The sequence below is a fragment of the Lissotriton vulgaris genome, chromosome 10, assembly GCF_964263255.1.
Source record: "Lissotriton vulgaris chromosome 10, aLisVul1.2, whole genome shotgun sequence".
NCBI classification, from domain to species: domain Eukaryota; kingdom Metazoa; phylum Chordata; class Amphibia; order Caudata; family Salamandridae; genus Lissotriton; species Lissotriton vulgaris.
In genome coordinates this window covers 169,597,252-169,614,375 of record NC_141698.1, presented here as the reverse complement: position 1 = coordinate 169,614,375, position 17,124 = coordinate 169,597,252, and the positions used below count along the sequence as shown (strand labels likewise).

Genomic DNA, 17,124 nt, shown 5'->3' with positions numbered 1-17,124 from the left:
ATTTGGAACAGGCCAAGAATAGGTATAAGGGTTATGCAGACAGGAAAAGGAGAGATTGCCCACAGTTATAAATTGGAAGTGAGGTTTGGTTAAATACTAAGCACATGAGATTAAAAGGGAATAGGAAGTTCCAGCCAAGATTTATTGGTCCATATCCAATTGAGAAACAGATTAATCCAGTAACCTATAAACTGACACTACCCACAAAACTCAAAATTCACCCAGTTTTCCATGTGTCTTTACTAAAGAAGGCAGTTCCAGGTTTGAGGCGAGAGAGTGCTCCACCACCAGTGCAGTTGGAAACGGGGGTGGAGTTCGAAGTAAAGGAAATCCTAGACTCAAAAATAGTGAGAGGGAATTTGTACTACTTGATAGATTGGAAGGGCTATGGGCCAGAGGAGCGTTCCTGGGAGTTAGAGTCAGATGTTCATGCACCCAGATTAGTAAGGCTTTTTCACCAGAGGTATCCAACCAAGTCCAGACTGGGAGGGCCTATCTTGGTGGGGGGTACTGTCAGGATTCTCCCTAACACAAGATCAGCAAGTGTGCTAAGGTCAAGAAAACAGAATTGGACTCCAATCACTTCCTGGTCTGAGGCATGGAATTCGTGGAACTCCAAGATGGCGAACGGCATCGGGGAGTTAGCAGTCTAGTGTTTCAGGACATTCTAGAGCGGAGCTCAGGTGAGTCGCGCGTTCTCTCAGAACTGCACACTTCACCGCGTATCTTGCCCGAGTCAGTCGAGGAATCTTAGTGACCACAGAAAAACTTCTAGAAGCCTTAGTCAACAGTTATCAAAGTTCGTAAACTATCTGCGAGTGGGAGATTCATGTGTTATTATCCCAATAGAGACAAAAGTTGTTAATGAAGAAAGTTCTGACTGGAAAAGCGTGTCAAGAGATTCAGTCATCGTATCCCACAAGGTCGCCGCGCCTGCTGTGTGACCGAAAGAGACTTCGTTGAGAGAGTTGGTTTCCGCAGAGGCAATACGAAGACATGCGCGTCGGAGAGAAGCAGTACTTGAGAGCTAAGTGAAAATAAACCATAGAACTGTACAGTGCTAATGTTATAACATTAAGTAGTCTGGGTAGAACTCGGACAGAGTATCCTCTTGCTTATCGTCTACAAGAACTTTTCAAGTCTACTAGTTGTAAATAAGTTAAAAAACAAGAAGCAATTATCCGAAGGTAAAGACATTTGCTGAATGTAGTGAGAAGAATCACTTCAACCGTAAAGGCAGCATTCCATTCAAGAAAGAAACAGTGCTATATCTGAGGAGGTTATCTTTACACATCACTACAAGAGAAATATTAAAAGATATGGAGTTGCAAATAGCGGTAGGCAATTAAAAACCTATCTCATACTAGAACCAGAGAAGAGAGAGTAGAGCAGAGTACTAATAAGGAATTAATGTCGTTTCAGTGAGATTAAGACGCTATAGGCAATCCAGAAAGGGAACCTCCCAGGATAATAGAAGAGGAGCAGGTCAACTAGTCCCTTGGGTATGTGTAAAAGACATTAGAAGAAAGAGTAGATCAGGAAGGAATTGTTAAGACTTATAGTATTGTATGTGTTTAGTATTCACAGGAATCTCGGTAGGCTGACTGAAGCCTGAGGAAGATTCGCTGGAGTATCGAGGAACCAGGACCAGTCTCTTCTGTGCTTTATTTTCTTATGGTTATTTTCTCCACTTTTCCCCTTCCCTTTTTCTGATTGCTTGGAGTTACGATTACATTCTGACTCCGACCGATTGGAGAGAGGGAGTCGGAAAGTTAGCATCTTCTGTTCCTGTGCAAGTCGACAAGAGAGACCCAAGAGTTGGAATTCGTGGACTCTGACAGCCTCATTTTAAAAGTACAGGCGCATCCAGGTGCCCTCCCTTGCACCTGTGCGAAGACAGCATCTGTGCACCATCGAAGGCACCCTTGCACCATGGTAAAAGCAAAATGAACTACCAGCTGCACACCTGTTACTGTAGTAGGTAAGCTTTATTTATATATACACCCTGCAGCATCTGGGTGCTGTTCCTAGGCCTGCCAGACTCCAACTGCCTTCCTTAGAACCTTCTCACCCTCACAGGAATCTGGAACACGAGTGAAGTTCGAATTCCACATTCCTCAAATGGTAGGCAAAGACTAGATGCAAGTATCACACATCCCGGGGCGTGGCTTCGGCGCGAAGCGGGATGGCTGCCTGGTGAAGGAGCTCCGCTAGCCGATAACTTCATCCTGCAGTAGCATCCTGTTGCAGAGCCCCCACCCACAGATAATTCGCGGTGTGAGTGTGGCTTAGGAGTTGGGGTCTATGTCGGAGCGGTCACAGCGGCTGAAGTGATGAGATTGCAGGGAAATGGCGGTCTGAAGATTGGAGCAGTTGTGGGAGGAAAATGGCTTCGACGGGACGGTGACGGCCGAAATTAGGAGCTGAGAGCCCCTGGAGGTGCGCATGCTGCCCAGCATACCCAGGGACTGTGCTGCAGTGGATCGAGTGAGACGGAGGTGCCGCGTTGTGTGCCCAGATGTGGATACCAAGTACGGTGTCGGGGCTTCCAACATCCTGTGAGCCTGAGCTGAGACTGAGCAGTGACCGGCGGCGAGGGCCCGCAGCTGGGAGCAGCGGTGAGGACTGAGCACGGCTCCCCTGAAGCGCAGCAGTGGCCCGAGGAGATCTTGCGGTGTGGTGGAGCAGAGCAAAGGCGAGGCGATTCTGAGGAGCTCGGCTGGAGGAGCCTGGACAGGGTGAGTGGGCTGCTGGGTGGCGCGCTTGGTGCTGGGCGCCATTTTGTTGGTGCACGGTGCGGCGCGGGCTGCTGGGCGGTGTGGGGCGTAGGCTCATAGTCGCGCTCACGGGGACCCAGGGGGGGCTGGGGTTGACTCCCGGAGGTTGAGGGGCCCTGACTGTGGGCATCGGGACAATCCCTGATCCGAATTGCGGGTCGGGGGTTCCGGGTGGTTGCGGAGAGTTTCCTGGCGAATGGGGGAAGACGCTGGCCTAGCCTGGTGAACCATGGGCTTGGAGGCACACTGCTTTACATCTGGGCTCCGAGGCTGTCTTGCTGTAGGGGCCTGGGCTGATTGGGCTCCTGCTCTAGTAAATAGGAGTGGAATGGGCCAGGAACTATGAGAGTGCGCTCACAGAAGTGCTGAGACTGGCATTAAGACCACACTGCGAATTGGTGCAGTGGGATGAGCTGATTTAGATAAGGGGTTGTGAAGGGGGAATCTCTGACTGTGATTGCTGGTACTTGGGCTGAGGCTTACATACAGAGGTACTTTGAGACACGTGCCAGCAGCGGCACCCATTATGGGGAAATCAGAGCCTCGTCAGGGCAAATTGCAGTTCAAGAATAAGCGCAGCACACGAGCAGCGGATGGCATGGGGCGCAGGGAGGGCCACAGGGCCCGGAGGACAATGCAGCTGATGATAATCGATCTATATTATTGGAACTCCGAGCTGGCATGTAAAGTATTGAAAGTAAAATAGATGCACTAGCTACTGGGTTGGATGTGGTTAAAAAGAAGGTCGAAAAGCATGAGCACCGGTTGGATGTTCTCGAAAACCAGATCTCGGACACTCATGAAGCGCAGGCTGAATCCAGAACGCAAATTCTGCAGATGGAAAAGATTCTTGCGGTTATTAACGCAAAAAATGAGGATTTGGAAGCGCGCTCCAGGCGCAACAACCTGCGCATTATAGGCCTATCGGAGACCACGCCCATATCCAAAATGGAGACATTTGTGGAGGAGTGGTTGCGCAAACTGTTTGGCCCTACGCTTTCTGCGGTAATGATAGTGGAGTGGGCGCACAGAACCCTGGGGCCCAGGCCTAAGCCGCGCACGCCGCCGCGCCCTATCATAGCGCGTCTCTTGAATTATGCTGACAGGGATGTGGTGTTTTGTGAGGCCAGGGCCAAGGAACCGGTCATGTATAAGGGCGACATTTAACATTTTTCCCTGACTACACTCCAGGGGTTCAAGCAGCAAGGAAGGAGTTTGTGCCAGTGAAAAAACTGTTGCGCATTGCTGGAGTTGTGTAATGCTTGTGACACAACTGCAGCAATGAGTGACTTTTGCGCAGCCAGATACATCAGGATGCCAGACGTATCTGTCATTACTTGCGTCATGGAGCGTTGTCCAGTGAACACAGCACATCCATAGTGTTGCAAGATGGGAGTAGTGAAAAGTGTTGCAACGCTGTCTTGTAGCAGCGCTTCAACACTTTTCATGACTGAGGTCCAGGAATGCACAGTATCTTATTGATGGTGCGCATTCATGCCCTGTAGTTTTGTTGCAGGGCAGTGCAGCAACATTGCTTTAAGCGCGGTCCGGCACACAAACCTGCTGAAATAAGGCCCCAAGTGTTATCTCGATTTTTAAGACCAGCTATTTTCTGGTCTTAAAAAACTGCCCATAACTGCAGTTAGAGGCAGTTTTTTTGGTCCTCCTACCTTCAAAAATTCCCTTGTAAATTTGGCAAAGTGGGGTTAGCAGCCGTTTTTGCACAGGAACACCTCCCTTGCATGTCATTATAGCTAACAGAAGTGTCAATCTTTTCTATGGACGTTTTTTCCAGAAAACTACCGCTAACAGAGGTTAGCGACAGCTTGTACATATGGCTATAAAAATATCGCTGCCGAACCGTCAGAAAAGTGCAGCTAAGGCGGCGTTAACTCCTTGTACATATGCCCCCCAGTCTGTTCTGGAAATCCATGCACAAATTTTGAATAATATTCAATGAGACCTAAGAAGGACCTCAATTTGTCTGCTTTGACCTAACACCTTTAGCAGATATATCATATCCCAAATACTCCATCCTGTCAACCAAAAATTTGTATTTCCTTATGTCTAAGTTTCAACCTCCCTTCTTTTATCTTGTGCAAGGCTTGTCTGGGAATCACATTGTGTTGTTCAATTGTACTCCCAAACGCAAGAATGTCATCTTGAAAGTATACAATACTGGTCATGTCCTTAAATAATTCACTTATCATATGTCAAAAACGCTCTCAGCTGAACATAGCCCAAATGGCATCCTGGTACATTGAAAAATTCCCTCCATAGTAATGAATGCTGTAAGTGGTGTGGGCTGTTCATGTAACATTTTTTTGTTGATATGCGTTCTTTAAGTCCAATTTAGAGAAATATTTCCCCCTACTCAAAGCCAAAATTAGTTAATTTATCTCAGGCAACGGATACGTGCCCACTACTACATTCTGATTGAGCAATCTCAAATCAATACAAAATCTGAGTTTACCATTATATTTTTCAGTGGTAACAACAGGGAAACAGGGAAACTGACATGGAGCTTTCAAAAGGTTTGATCACGTTAGATGATAACATATCTCTGAGCATGTTTTTGACAGCTGCCCGAGCCACCAAAGGAATCCTACGTAATTTGTACTGTACAGGTTCAGTGTCAGGATTCAAAACTGTTTTGTGAGCATAACCCTCTAGGAACCCTAGCTCTTCCTTAAAGACTTCTCTAGCCTCCTTCAAAATGTCTCTCAAACATTTATCTTCAACAACCTTCACCTGTATTGGAGCTCTGGGATTCACCACATTACAAAGGGCGAATTGCTGAATCCAACATAAAATGCCACACAAACTTTCCCTTATATTGTTATATTGTTCTCCTACTAAATTGTTTGGTAGTCTCTATGTAACCCAACAAGTTGATGACCTCACCTTGATACCCACTGGCACTGATATGCTTTGGAGACTAATTTACACCTGACCACAGTTTCTCAAACACTACCCTTGGAATGATTGTATACAAGGAACCAGAGTCTACTTTGAGTTGTACTATTTTCCCATTGACAATTAATCTTGTCCCACTACACTATAATTATCATTTACCATAGCTATCTGGATTTGCTCATTTGCTTATACACTGCCGCAAAATGTCCTCTGTGTCTACATTTCCTACATTTTGTATCTAAAGGCATGCATCTGCGTTAATCAGCAGTGTGGAAAGTACTACTACACCATTAACAAGACTTAGTGGACTGCTTAGGTTTTGGCACATTGCAACTAGATTTCAGTACAGCAGCTTCATCGAAATCATCTATATGATAGAGAAAACATTTCCAGTATTACTCTCCTTTTTGTCCATCTCTTGCATGTAAAGATGCGAATGTTCAACTACTTTAGCAATGTCTATGTCATCCCTGAGTAAAGGATGTTTTGCTGCCCAAAGATGCTCTTGAGTATTCCTGCATATGCAATGAACAATCAACTGATCCTAGTTCATCAGTCATTGCTACAAATTTATATTTTAGAAAGAGCTCCCTTAACTTAGAAACAAAGTCATCTATCGTTTGACCTTTCTCTTGATGGTGAGTGTAGCATTTGTAACGATTCACAACTAAATTGATCAACTTAGCAAATCTGACTTCCAACCTCTTCTTAGCTTCCACATAGGCATCTTAAATTGGGTCCTCATTGACTGGGAAGCTGGTGGTAAATACTTAAAAATGTATTGTCCTTCTTTGCCCAGGGTATTCAGATGTAAAGCTTTTTTACAAGAAGCACTGAATCGTATTCCATCTACGGCTTCTAAGGAAGTCCCATACATAGTTAGCCATTATTCCCATTCAATACAAAGAGGACATGGTGAAGCCAGAAATATTATAGGAGACACAATGGCACCATGAGATTGCATGACCAAAAATGAAGTTCATAGATGGAAAATAGAAAGCTTCCCTTGGAAAAATTAATATAATTACAAAATGCTGTACCGTACAGCACTGGGTAGATATCAATAAAATAACAGTGTGAACCACAAAATGATGAATCAGGAGGAAGAAGTGGTGTGCGAGTCACCGTAGATGAAGAACTGACTCACGAGAGAACAGTGCGTAATTTTCTCCTCAATTGAATAATAAAGGAACTAGGGTGTGTGAGTCACCGAAGAAAACTACTCACCAAGAGGTGTAAAAGTCACTGTAAACAAAGAGTAGTCTAACACAGAGAAGATAATGGTGTGCGGGTCACCCAGATCAAGGGAAGACTTGCGGAGTACATATGAGTCACTGTTTATTCCCCAATCTAAAATGGTAGACAGCTGTGTTAATCTTGCTCCTGACATTGGGAAACAAGAAAATGGCCACCTATGATGTGCAGCAGGATGTGAGTTCGGTAGGTGATGGGTGTTGTTTTGAAAATGTGGGAAGCGTTGTGACACTCAGAGGCTTGATCTCAGGTCTATTGCCTTGGCTCGTGCTTGCTGGGTATTCACGCTGGTCTGCACATGATGACACTTGGGCTTCTGACTTCACTCGCACTTACTGTGAGCTTGCGCCTTAGTCATGTTATGTGCCAACAGCTCGTGCAAAAGGTAGCCCTCACCCACCAGATCTTAAATCCTTAATCTTCACTCAATTACATCGTCTTTGGTGCCTGTGACATGAGTCATCTTCACAGATTTAACTACTCCTAAGCACGTGCTGGGTCCACAGCTACCATCTCGCCGCAGGGATAAGCTGCCTCAACTTGTCACAGAATTCTTGACTCCAACTGCCCTCATTAGAACCTCCCCACCCTCACAGGGCTCTAGAACACAAGCGAAGATCTTGTTCCACCTTGCTCACATGGTCGGCGAATACAAGAAGCAAGTATAACAAAATGACTCTGCGTGGCTCGGCATGCCAATTTGCTGCGACGAGCTGTACCATTTTAAAAGCACAGGGATGTACCATATTTACAGCAATATGGTGCATCCTGTGCTCTCCCCTGTGCCAGTGCTAAAACAGCAGCAATGCACCAACGCAGGCCCCTTGCACTATGGTGCAAGGGTGCCTGAATTGCAGGCATGATTGCTGTTGCGCAGGACAGGGCAGGTTCCTGCACAAAACCAATGTGATGGCATTTTCCTTCTTCTATGTGTACAGCAGAATGCAATAAAAGTATTTCACGTTGTGCCGCCACTTCTAAACCTATCCTGAGGAGGCTATGGTTCTGATGCATTCCCAGGTTTACAAAACATTGTAAATCTGGGAATGTGGCAGAATCCATGGGAGTTACGTAGGAATAACAACATCAATACCCATGGCACACGCCTTTCACACAAAGCAATGCATGCAAAAGGGCCATATTTACAGGGCCATGAAAAGCCACACAGGGTGGCTCTACATGGCCTTATAAATGTGGGCCAGCACACTGAGCCGTCGATGCGTCAAAAAATGTGGAGCACCATGGTGCAAGGGGCTTGTAAATAAGGCCAAAGTAATTTAATGTCCTGCCTCATCTTCATTAGACCCTTTCCTCCATATGCATAAAAGGTATTCCTCGTGTCTTGCCACCATGTAAAATCCCAAATAGCAATGGCTTCTCTTCACTCAAAGATACAAATTAAGAAAGTTAATTGCAATCCTGACACCATCACTCAATTCTTTCTGGGATTCCGCCCTGGAAGAAAGAGGATTAGTATTTGGGGTGGGTGGTCACCCACCTCAAGGAATAATAACACTAACTTGTCAGGGTGAACCCCAAAGTCACAAAAGAAGCATGAGCTCAACACTTTAGTAGGTATGGCACAGAGTAGTCAGGCTTAGCCTGGAAAGTATTTATACAGTACTCAAGCAGTAATAAAGTCAAAACAAGAAATGACAGCATTCCCAAACTAAATTATAATAAAAAATAATGACAGATATCACATGCTCCACACCATTGATTCATTAAATATGTAACACCAATTTTACTTTGTATTTTGAATGATAAAAAAATGTGCCTTTCCTTTTTTCCCCACCAGATTTACCCACTGTGTATCAAGAAGCATCGTCAACCTCCATGTATAGTGGATGTGCATCATTAACAGGTACATTGTACAACAAACAGTTTGTCGTAATGTCTTACTTTCCAATTGTTCCTGTTTTGGAAAAATAATGGGAGAGAGGTGTGATAATGATACCACTTGGTAAAGGCAGACAACTATTAGTCCGGATTTAAAATGGTATGATTTAATTCTAGTTGTATTAGCATAAAGAAAGTGTGTCACAGCAAACTCTGCTCTCGCCAGTCCCTTTTCAACTTTCCTAGACATGAAAAACTCGTCACACTGTGGTGACACAAGAGTACTGCAGTAAATTTACCAATTTATATGATGGCGTACAAATGTTTTTCTTACACAGATGTAGCAAAAAATCTTTATGTACTAGAATGATGGTAACCCCACTGTAGTACTGTCAATAAAACCTTCATTTGGGGTCTACACTTGATTTTTTTAACCCTTTGGGTGCTCATGATGGCTCCATGCTGTCATGAGTCACCAATTCCCCACCTGTGTGAGTGAATTATTGGGTGGGCGGGGTCATGACAGCTGCACACCGTCATGAGCACACACCCCCCATGGCTCATGATGGCGTGGAGCTGTCATAGGTATCGGAGTGCCACGGCCACCCCCTAGCGCGCGCATTGAAGTGGAATTTGCAGTGCAGGGAAGGGGTTAAACATGAAATGGCCGGGCCCGTAAGTTCTAGATCTGTTCCAGCGCCACAAGTCAATGGTTATTTTGCTCGGCATGAAAACGTGGAGGAGAGAAATTGTTAACAATGTCAATCAAGTTAAATGCAATTTCTCTAGACACTTAGGGGTCTATTAGGATGACGGACAGATGGCCGCCTCCGGACAGGCGGTGGCAACCGCCGCCCAGGCGGCATACATCCGCCCGCGATCGCAACCCAGAAAACCGTCCCATTAGCATGGCAGTGACGACCCGGCTGTGAGATTTTCCGCCTGCCGCTTTGCCCCCGGTAGCAGTCCGCTGACTGCCTAGCGGGCGGAACTGGACTGCTACAATGGTGCTGGTGGAGGGCCAGTCTCCGCTGGCATGATTATGATGCCAGCGGTAGCCAGCCTTTCCGCAGTTGTGGGACCGCCGTAGAAAGGCATGCAGAGAATGTCTCCAGGGTCCCATTGTGTTGGGGGTGTGTGTGGGTGCAACCGCCGCAATGTTAATGCCTGCTATCGTACCGCCGCGGTCGGATTTGGACTGCGGAGCTTACTAATGTGACCAGCAGTTATGCTGCGGTCCTTGCGGGAGGTCTTTTCCCGCTACCATGGTGGTCGGGCGGATTTTCAAATCGCCATTCTAATAGACCCGATAGTAACCACAGACCCCTAAGTAAGGTTAGTGAATTTATTACAAAGCCAGAAATAACAGGACATAAAGACACCTCAAGACGAGAGTGTAGAAATACATTGGCATCTACATAAAGCCAACAATGCAGATAATGTTGAGTTAGTACAACATGCACAAAACAATTAACTCAAGAAATAGAATGCAGAGGATCAAAAAGGATGAGTCCAAATTCCCCTGCATCTAGGGTTGATGAGAATAAAGCACTAATCTATCCCTCCACTGACGATAATGTGACTCCCCTACTTAAGCATTCTTTGAGAAAGGATAGCAAAAGGTGTCAGCATGTGGAGTCTTCCTTAGAAGTCTCGCCACTTCAATGGGTCAGTTAGCTTGAACCTTTTGCAACTGAGCTTGTTCTTAGATGGTCTTTCTCTAAAAGCAGTGAAGAAGTGTGAGGTCTTTACCTTCTTGCAAGATTTCGTTATCACAAGTATCTTCCCAGGAATCTTTTCGGCTAACAGCATCCACTCGGTCCACATTCTCATAGGTAGTTTTCCACACAACGGCGATGTTCCTGAACAGCAACATGATGACTTTGATTCCCAATTCTCCTAATTGGCCTTGATCCAGAGGAAGACTATTCAAAACTTCTTTGCACTGCCAAATTATCAATCTGATCATTTCTGGGCCTCAAACATAACTTGTTAGAATTCACTGGTCCTCAAATGGATCTTTTATGTGAGCTAACAGGGACTTGGATATTCAGAGAACATAAGGCAATTACTAATGAGGGCCTGGGGGAATAGACCACAGCCCTATTTAAAATGGAACCTTCCTCATGTAATCAGAAGGCTAATTTTTTTTATTAAAAATTAATTTGTTGCCCTTAAGAGATGTCACCGTTATTTGGTCAAAATTCCTACTGAGGGGAGAATCTGTGAAATATGCAAATCACAAATTCAAGATTTAATCATGTGTTATTCGTTTGTACGTAGCTACAAAAGAAAGCCATATGTTTTTAAGATCTGTTTATATCAAATATGAAATTCATTCTGCCCAGGAGGCCCGTTCATTTACTCTGTCCACTCCAAATGAAATGGTTTGTTTTAAGATATATCATTTTTTTTAAACATTTCTGGATATTTATTAGGAAGTTTTTAATGCTATTTTTGTATACTGTAAGAGTATTCATTTTGTTCACTGTCTGTCTGTTCACAGACACTCTCTCTAGGTGTGCAATTGTATTGATACAGTTCTGTCAAAAGTGTTGCTGAATTAAGAGAGAGTCTAAAATGATTACTTCAGTTGGATTCTGCTTTTGAACGAGGAAAAGGAAGCATTGACACATACATGAAAACTTACTGAATTATCACATTATGATTAATATAAAATACACATTAATATGAATAATTAAGTTTTCTTAATTCATTTGCTCATTTTTATTCGTTTTATAAGTTACATGTCAATATTAGGTATTGCTGAAATGTTTTCGTATGTTATTCATTTTTTAACAAATGAATATGGCTGAGCTACCCGCCACCCCCTCTCAACACAATCCCCAAGGATGGGAAACCAGAAACAGTTCTGAACTTTTGGAAGGCGGGAGGGAGTGACCCTCCCGGCCGTATTTATTAAAATATGAAACAAAATCAAAACATTAAAATAACAGTTTCATATTATGTACAATTTCATTCCACATTACGATGTTTGGCTAACCTTAACAGATCTCTAATACAAAGGTTCTCCTAGCCGAACTAACATCCTTCAAAACATTTGACTTGAAATTGTACATCCTAACGTTAAGGGCCAACGGCAAGGTCGTAACCGGTGTCAGATCCCTAAACCAGAAATACCCCCCTCACTTGTGAGGGGAGCGACCGCACAGAGGCGTACCTCACGTGCATCTACCAATTTCCCTTTGACTTGACGGGGGCCCCAATGAACTCGACGCCATTTAACGGTCGTCCGAGGACTCGTGTGAGGTGTCTAAAAGGTAGCGTAAACCCCCTCCCAAACCCCCACACAACTTACCCCATCTGCCGTCGCAGATGTCCTGGCCCCTGGAAATTCCCCAGGAGGGCCCGTAGCCCCTCCTATCCAGGAAGGGGCCTTGACCGCCTTTCCTTTCCTTCCGGCGGCCCATCCTTAGAAGGGACCGCCTCCCCGTTGAGGGGCCAATGGCCACCTCCCCCGAGCGCTCCCATCCGTAATGGGTGACGCCCCCCCATAGGGATCTTCCAATTACTGCTCACCGATCATGACCTTACCGCCCGACCAAAATAAATACGACAATTTACCTAAAATACTAAATTACAAAACAACCATAACTATTACAAGTATGATTACTGATCAACACTAGTGCAGAATTACTTTATTTGAAAAAACATACTGAAAATGACCATTCTTTATTGCATACTCAGAATATACGACAATCATCACAACCTGCAAGAAATAGAGTTACCACATCAAAACTTTATTCAAAACAACTAGCTGTCCTCAGGGGCTGGTGGGTGGGTCAAAATTGGCTCTTCGTTCCGTCTCGAGCTCACGTGCAGCGGGGAGGTGCAGCTTCAGAGCACAGGAACAAGAGGATGCTTTCCTGGCTTGTTGCTCCTTTTATCTGTCTTCGGGCGGGCGTAAACCCGCCCCCGCCTGCCTCCGAGGGCGTGGCCGGCCGCGTCAGTGTCTAGGACAACCCACTCCAGGGAGGGAAAAGGCGCGCCCCGGCTACGCCGCTTCGGGCATACCAGCCGAGACTCGCCTCCCACCCAAGATGGCTTCCCAGGGGGATCGGGGTACTCCACCATATGTTCGGGGGGACCGAATGGTCGCCCCTTTCCATATGCGTTTCAGTCTTGTTATACAAGTTGGTATCACACATGTTAAAGTAATACTGTGAAATGTCATGTTATCAAGCATTCATATACTTAGCATTTTAATCATTTTCGAGTATTCATTACGTAAGCATTTATTTCATTAATCACATGTGGAAGTCATCAACAACACATTTTCTAGGTTAACTTATGTTTAGATTCTCAAACACGTAATTACATTGCATAAGAAAATAACTTTTTCTCTCTCTTTAATTACGTTTTTCACACTTCCATGTTTCAAAACATTTCTGCATGCTTTTACGATGCAGAAGAAATTCTCACGTTTTTCATTATCAACCATTTTACACGTTCTTATGAAAAATGATTGTCATAATTCTCATTTGATGGTGAGAATTGATAGAGGCAACCATCATTAAACTTTTACGCTCCATCAGCCTTAACTCTAAATGTGTACTCATATTCCCTTGCCTAACTCCTAAAACAAAGATATTATTCTAACTAACAAGGGAGCTTCTTCCACCTGCAACACAAAAGCGAGAAGGAACGAAATCCACAGCATACTGTTAATTCTAAAGTGAGAACTTCCAATGAAATGCATTTCAGGCCTACAAGATTCAGCTCACATAAGAGAAATCGGGCATGAGATTTACAGAATCGTATGCAAAATAAGGCACATTCTATTAATATTCCTACCTACATATAAAATTACACAATTAATAAACGCTTTTAATAATGACTGGTCATCAGCTGCACAACACAAATTCTTCAAGTTAGTGTTTACTGCTAGTAACATTTGGTTTACACATCAAATCTTCATGTTTTCAATGTAACAGCTTAAATACATCACATTTAATGTTATTACGGTTCAAAGTCCTAACACCTTACGTTAACACGACAAAGGATATATGAGGATGCACTCTAAACATGTCATTATAATGCTACTCCTACAACTGAATATTAATTTTGCGCTAAATCAAACACATGGGACAAATTGCATAGGTTTCAACATACGCTTTCATATTATCATAGAGATTCAAAATTTAAAACAGGAGCATCTCCCATGCAGACTCACGTAATTTAAAATTAATTATATTTAGACATATTGGAAATTACAAAGGACTTGATTCACAAACATTTGCTTTTTGCCCTACCATTTCACATTAGAATTCCCTGCGATTTAATTTTTTTTAATATACACATTATTTCAATCCTGGAATTTGAATTTGAATTTCTTTTTCTTTTCAGGATGGAATAATGTAGACTTGCGGCGCTGCTCTACGTCAATCTTCTATAAATGAGACCCTAAGGGGCTTATTTTTGGGAGACTTGCGCTGCTGGAGTGTCACTTTTTCTGATGCTCCGGTGGCTCAATCCTCTCAACCATATCTATGAGTCCATGCAAAGCCACTTTGCATGGCTTTACGTCGCCTTATAGATATTAAGTAAGGCAAATCAGCACAAGTTGCTGCATTGCCTTACTCTGCACCAGGGCACCATTCCAGGGGTACCAATGGATTTTGACTCTGCCCCAGATTTCCTTAATCACATAAATCTGGGACAGGGCCAACACCTTACACCTCCCCATAGCAGGTGTAACAAGGAGAAATATTTTTATTTCTCCTTGCTTTTTCATCTTTTCTTGTCTGCTGCATTCTGCAGCACTCATGGATAGAGGGAAACCCCTCTCAGTACTGTTTTTGTGCAAGAAGGTACCCCTTCCTGTACAAAAACAATCCTGCATAAAATGCACACACCCTTGCACCATGGTGAAAGGGTGTCTGCATTGAGGCTGGGCATTAAATTGTGCACCAGCACAGGGCTAAATGATAGGAATGCCCTTTATTTCCATAATACAATCCATTCCTACACTTTCACATTGGCATAGCAGCGCAGCAAGAAGACTTGCGGCTCTCCCCTGTACCAGACCTCCATAAATGAGGCCCTAAGGGTGCAATGTACAAAGTTTTTCTATAAGTGATTGTAGCTTGCTTCTTTCTTGAAGTGAGTTACAATCCAAACCTTGTTCACAAAGTAGATCTGTCTGAATTTTAATATGCTTAGTAATGGAAAAAAGCTTAATGAATCAAAAATGAATTTCTTGCATGAGTAAAATTAACAAATCAAACTCTGCATGTTTTCTGCAAGTATATCTTGTACAGAATCATGACAAGCATTAAAAATATGAAATAGATAAATTGCCATGAAACTCAAGGGAGCCATGGAGACGTACAGAAATTAAAAAGATCTGAACACTATGTGAATTTGGTGATGTAGACCTCACATCAGACTCAAATAATTTAGATAAAACTTCCCTAATAACGTGTACTCTGGGTCTCTTTTCTGCTATGCATTTCTTCCCTTTTCATTCCAATATCTACATAGCACAACTCAGTGTCTTGCCCTCTGGTCAAGACACTTCTGCATTGTAGAACAGGATGGCACTGATGCACCTCTTCCGCCTCGTAGCCTTAGCAATCCTTCTACTACTTTGAAACTGTTCCTTTGTGGCTTCCAAATTCCTTTAGACTATACCTCGTTGAATCCTTAGTTTCCATCTGCCAAACCTGAAACAACTCATGTAGGGTTTGTTTAGTTTTGACGACATCACAGATGTAGGTCTTCACTTCAGATTTGATTTTCTAAATGTTTTTGTTTTTCCATAATGACCTTCTATCATCAGCATTTATTACCATGATTTGCTCAGAGAGTGTATAGCTCAGCTGAAGTCACACAACTTTGTTTTACTTGCTTAGGAGTCAGGAAGCGAAATCATTTATTAACTGTTAGAGTTACATATTCAACAGTAACAAGCTTTTATAAAACTGATTATGGTTGTCAAGCATGTCATTTCATTTCTGGCATCACTCTACATAGGAACCTGTTCCGAGTTTTCTTCTTTTATATGTGGCTTTAAAAGGTACTCCAGTGCTGAAATCAAAATCATTTTCTTGTAGATGCCAACTTCCACTTCACCTTTTTACTTAATTACAGATTTCAGATTTTAAGGGAATTCACACAATTATCAAGATTTCTCAAAGAATTAAAAGTAAATTGTAGGGGTGCAAGCTTAATCCACCTTCTCCCTCCTTACGGCTTAGATTATTCATGGAATAGACAATCCACAGAAATACATTTATTTTTATTTATTTATTTGAAGTTTTATATAGCGCACAGTTACCCTCAGGCATCCCCCGGGCATCAAAGGAGTTGGTAATGTGTATTTAGGAAGTCAGTACAAATGGGTTGGAAATAAGACATTGCCAAATAGTGATAGGTGTACCATCAACATCCTTCTAGGTTCCCCCATCTCAGTTAGAGGCTAGGTAATCAGTTTTCCTGGTGGCAAAGGCATTGCCTAAACTAATGCCAAGTATTCAGAAGGGCCCACACACATGAGAATGGTATCAGAATGGCAGGCCTGCTTAAGGTGGCCCTCCAATGCCATTCCCCCTATGCCCAATCCTTCTGGGTAAACCAAGTTAAGTATGATAGTGTGTCCGAGAGCAAAGGACCATAAATGTTTCACCCACTGGGTGAGGTCCAACATAAGGTGTATATTAGTTATATTTTTTCCACAAACAGACCCTTTGTTTTGCTGTCTGTCTTCAGGTAAAGTACTAATATGTCAGCCATGCCTGTGTGCTGTGGTGGACCAGCCTTAGTGTTTTATTTGTCTGAAGTGGCTCATACCCTAGAGGCGGGTTCTGCCTTAAGGATAAAGACTACACGCTCTACAGTAATCTGTAAACTTGGCTTTAAATGAGACTGTTTCACAGTATTCTCTACCCAGAAAACATATTTCAAAATTTAGACACTAATCTCATTCTCCTCTCATGCCATCACGGGACCACATGTACACGTGGATACTGCAGGGGCACATTTACAAGTCTTTCCAGTGTTGGAATTGCAATGCAAAATGTATGTGAGAAACCCAAAGAGGTGTGACAAAGCGAGTGTTCCCATCTCTAGTTAAATATGTTCTATAGCATAAAAATCGTGTATGCCAGCAGGTTTTTTATGGTGATAAGTGTAATTTGCGGTCAGAAAAATTCATAGTTCCTGATTCTGTTAATCAAGATTATGGTATTCCAATATTAAATTCGGCCTTTTATGCAGCTGAAATGCACTTCACATTTGTTATACATTGGTCCATTAATTTGCGAAATATTAACATTTGTACATTGCTATCTTTTTTCAACAGAATAAGGAATTTGAA

At 43.3% G+C, this 17,124-nt stretch overlaps 1 protein-coding gene across 1 annotated transcript in view; it reads left to right on the top strand.

The window, feature by feature from the left end:
* LOC147684913 (uromodulin-like) overlaps nt 1-17,124 on the top strand; it is a 500,763-nt gene that overhangs the window by 100,906 nt on the left and 382,733 nt on the right. The window contains exon 3 of the mRNA XM_086940796.1: nt 8,746-8,811. Coding sequence (XP_086796922.1) covers nt 8,746-8,811 — 66 coding nt within the window. The remainder of the gene's footprint in view (nt 1-8,745; nt 8,812-17,124) is intronic.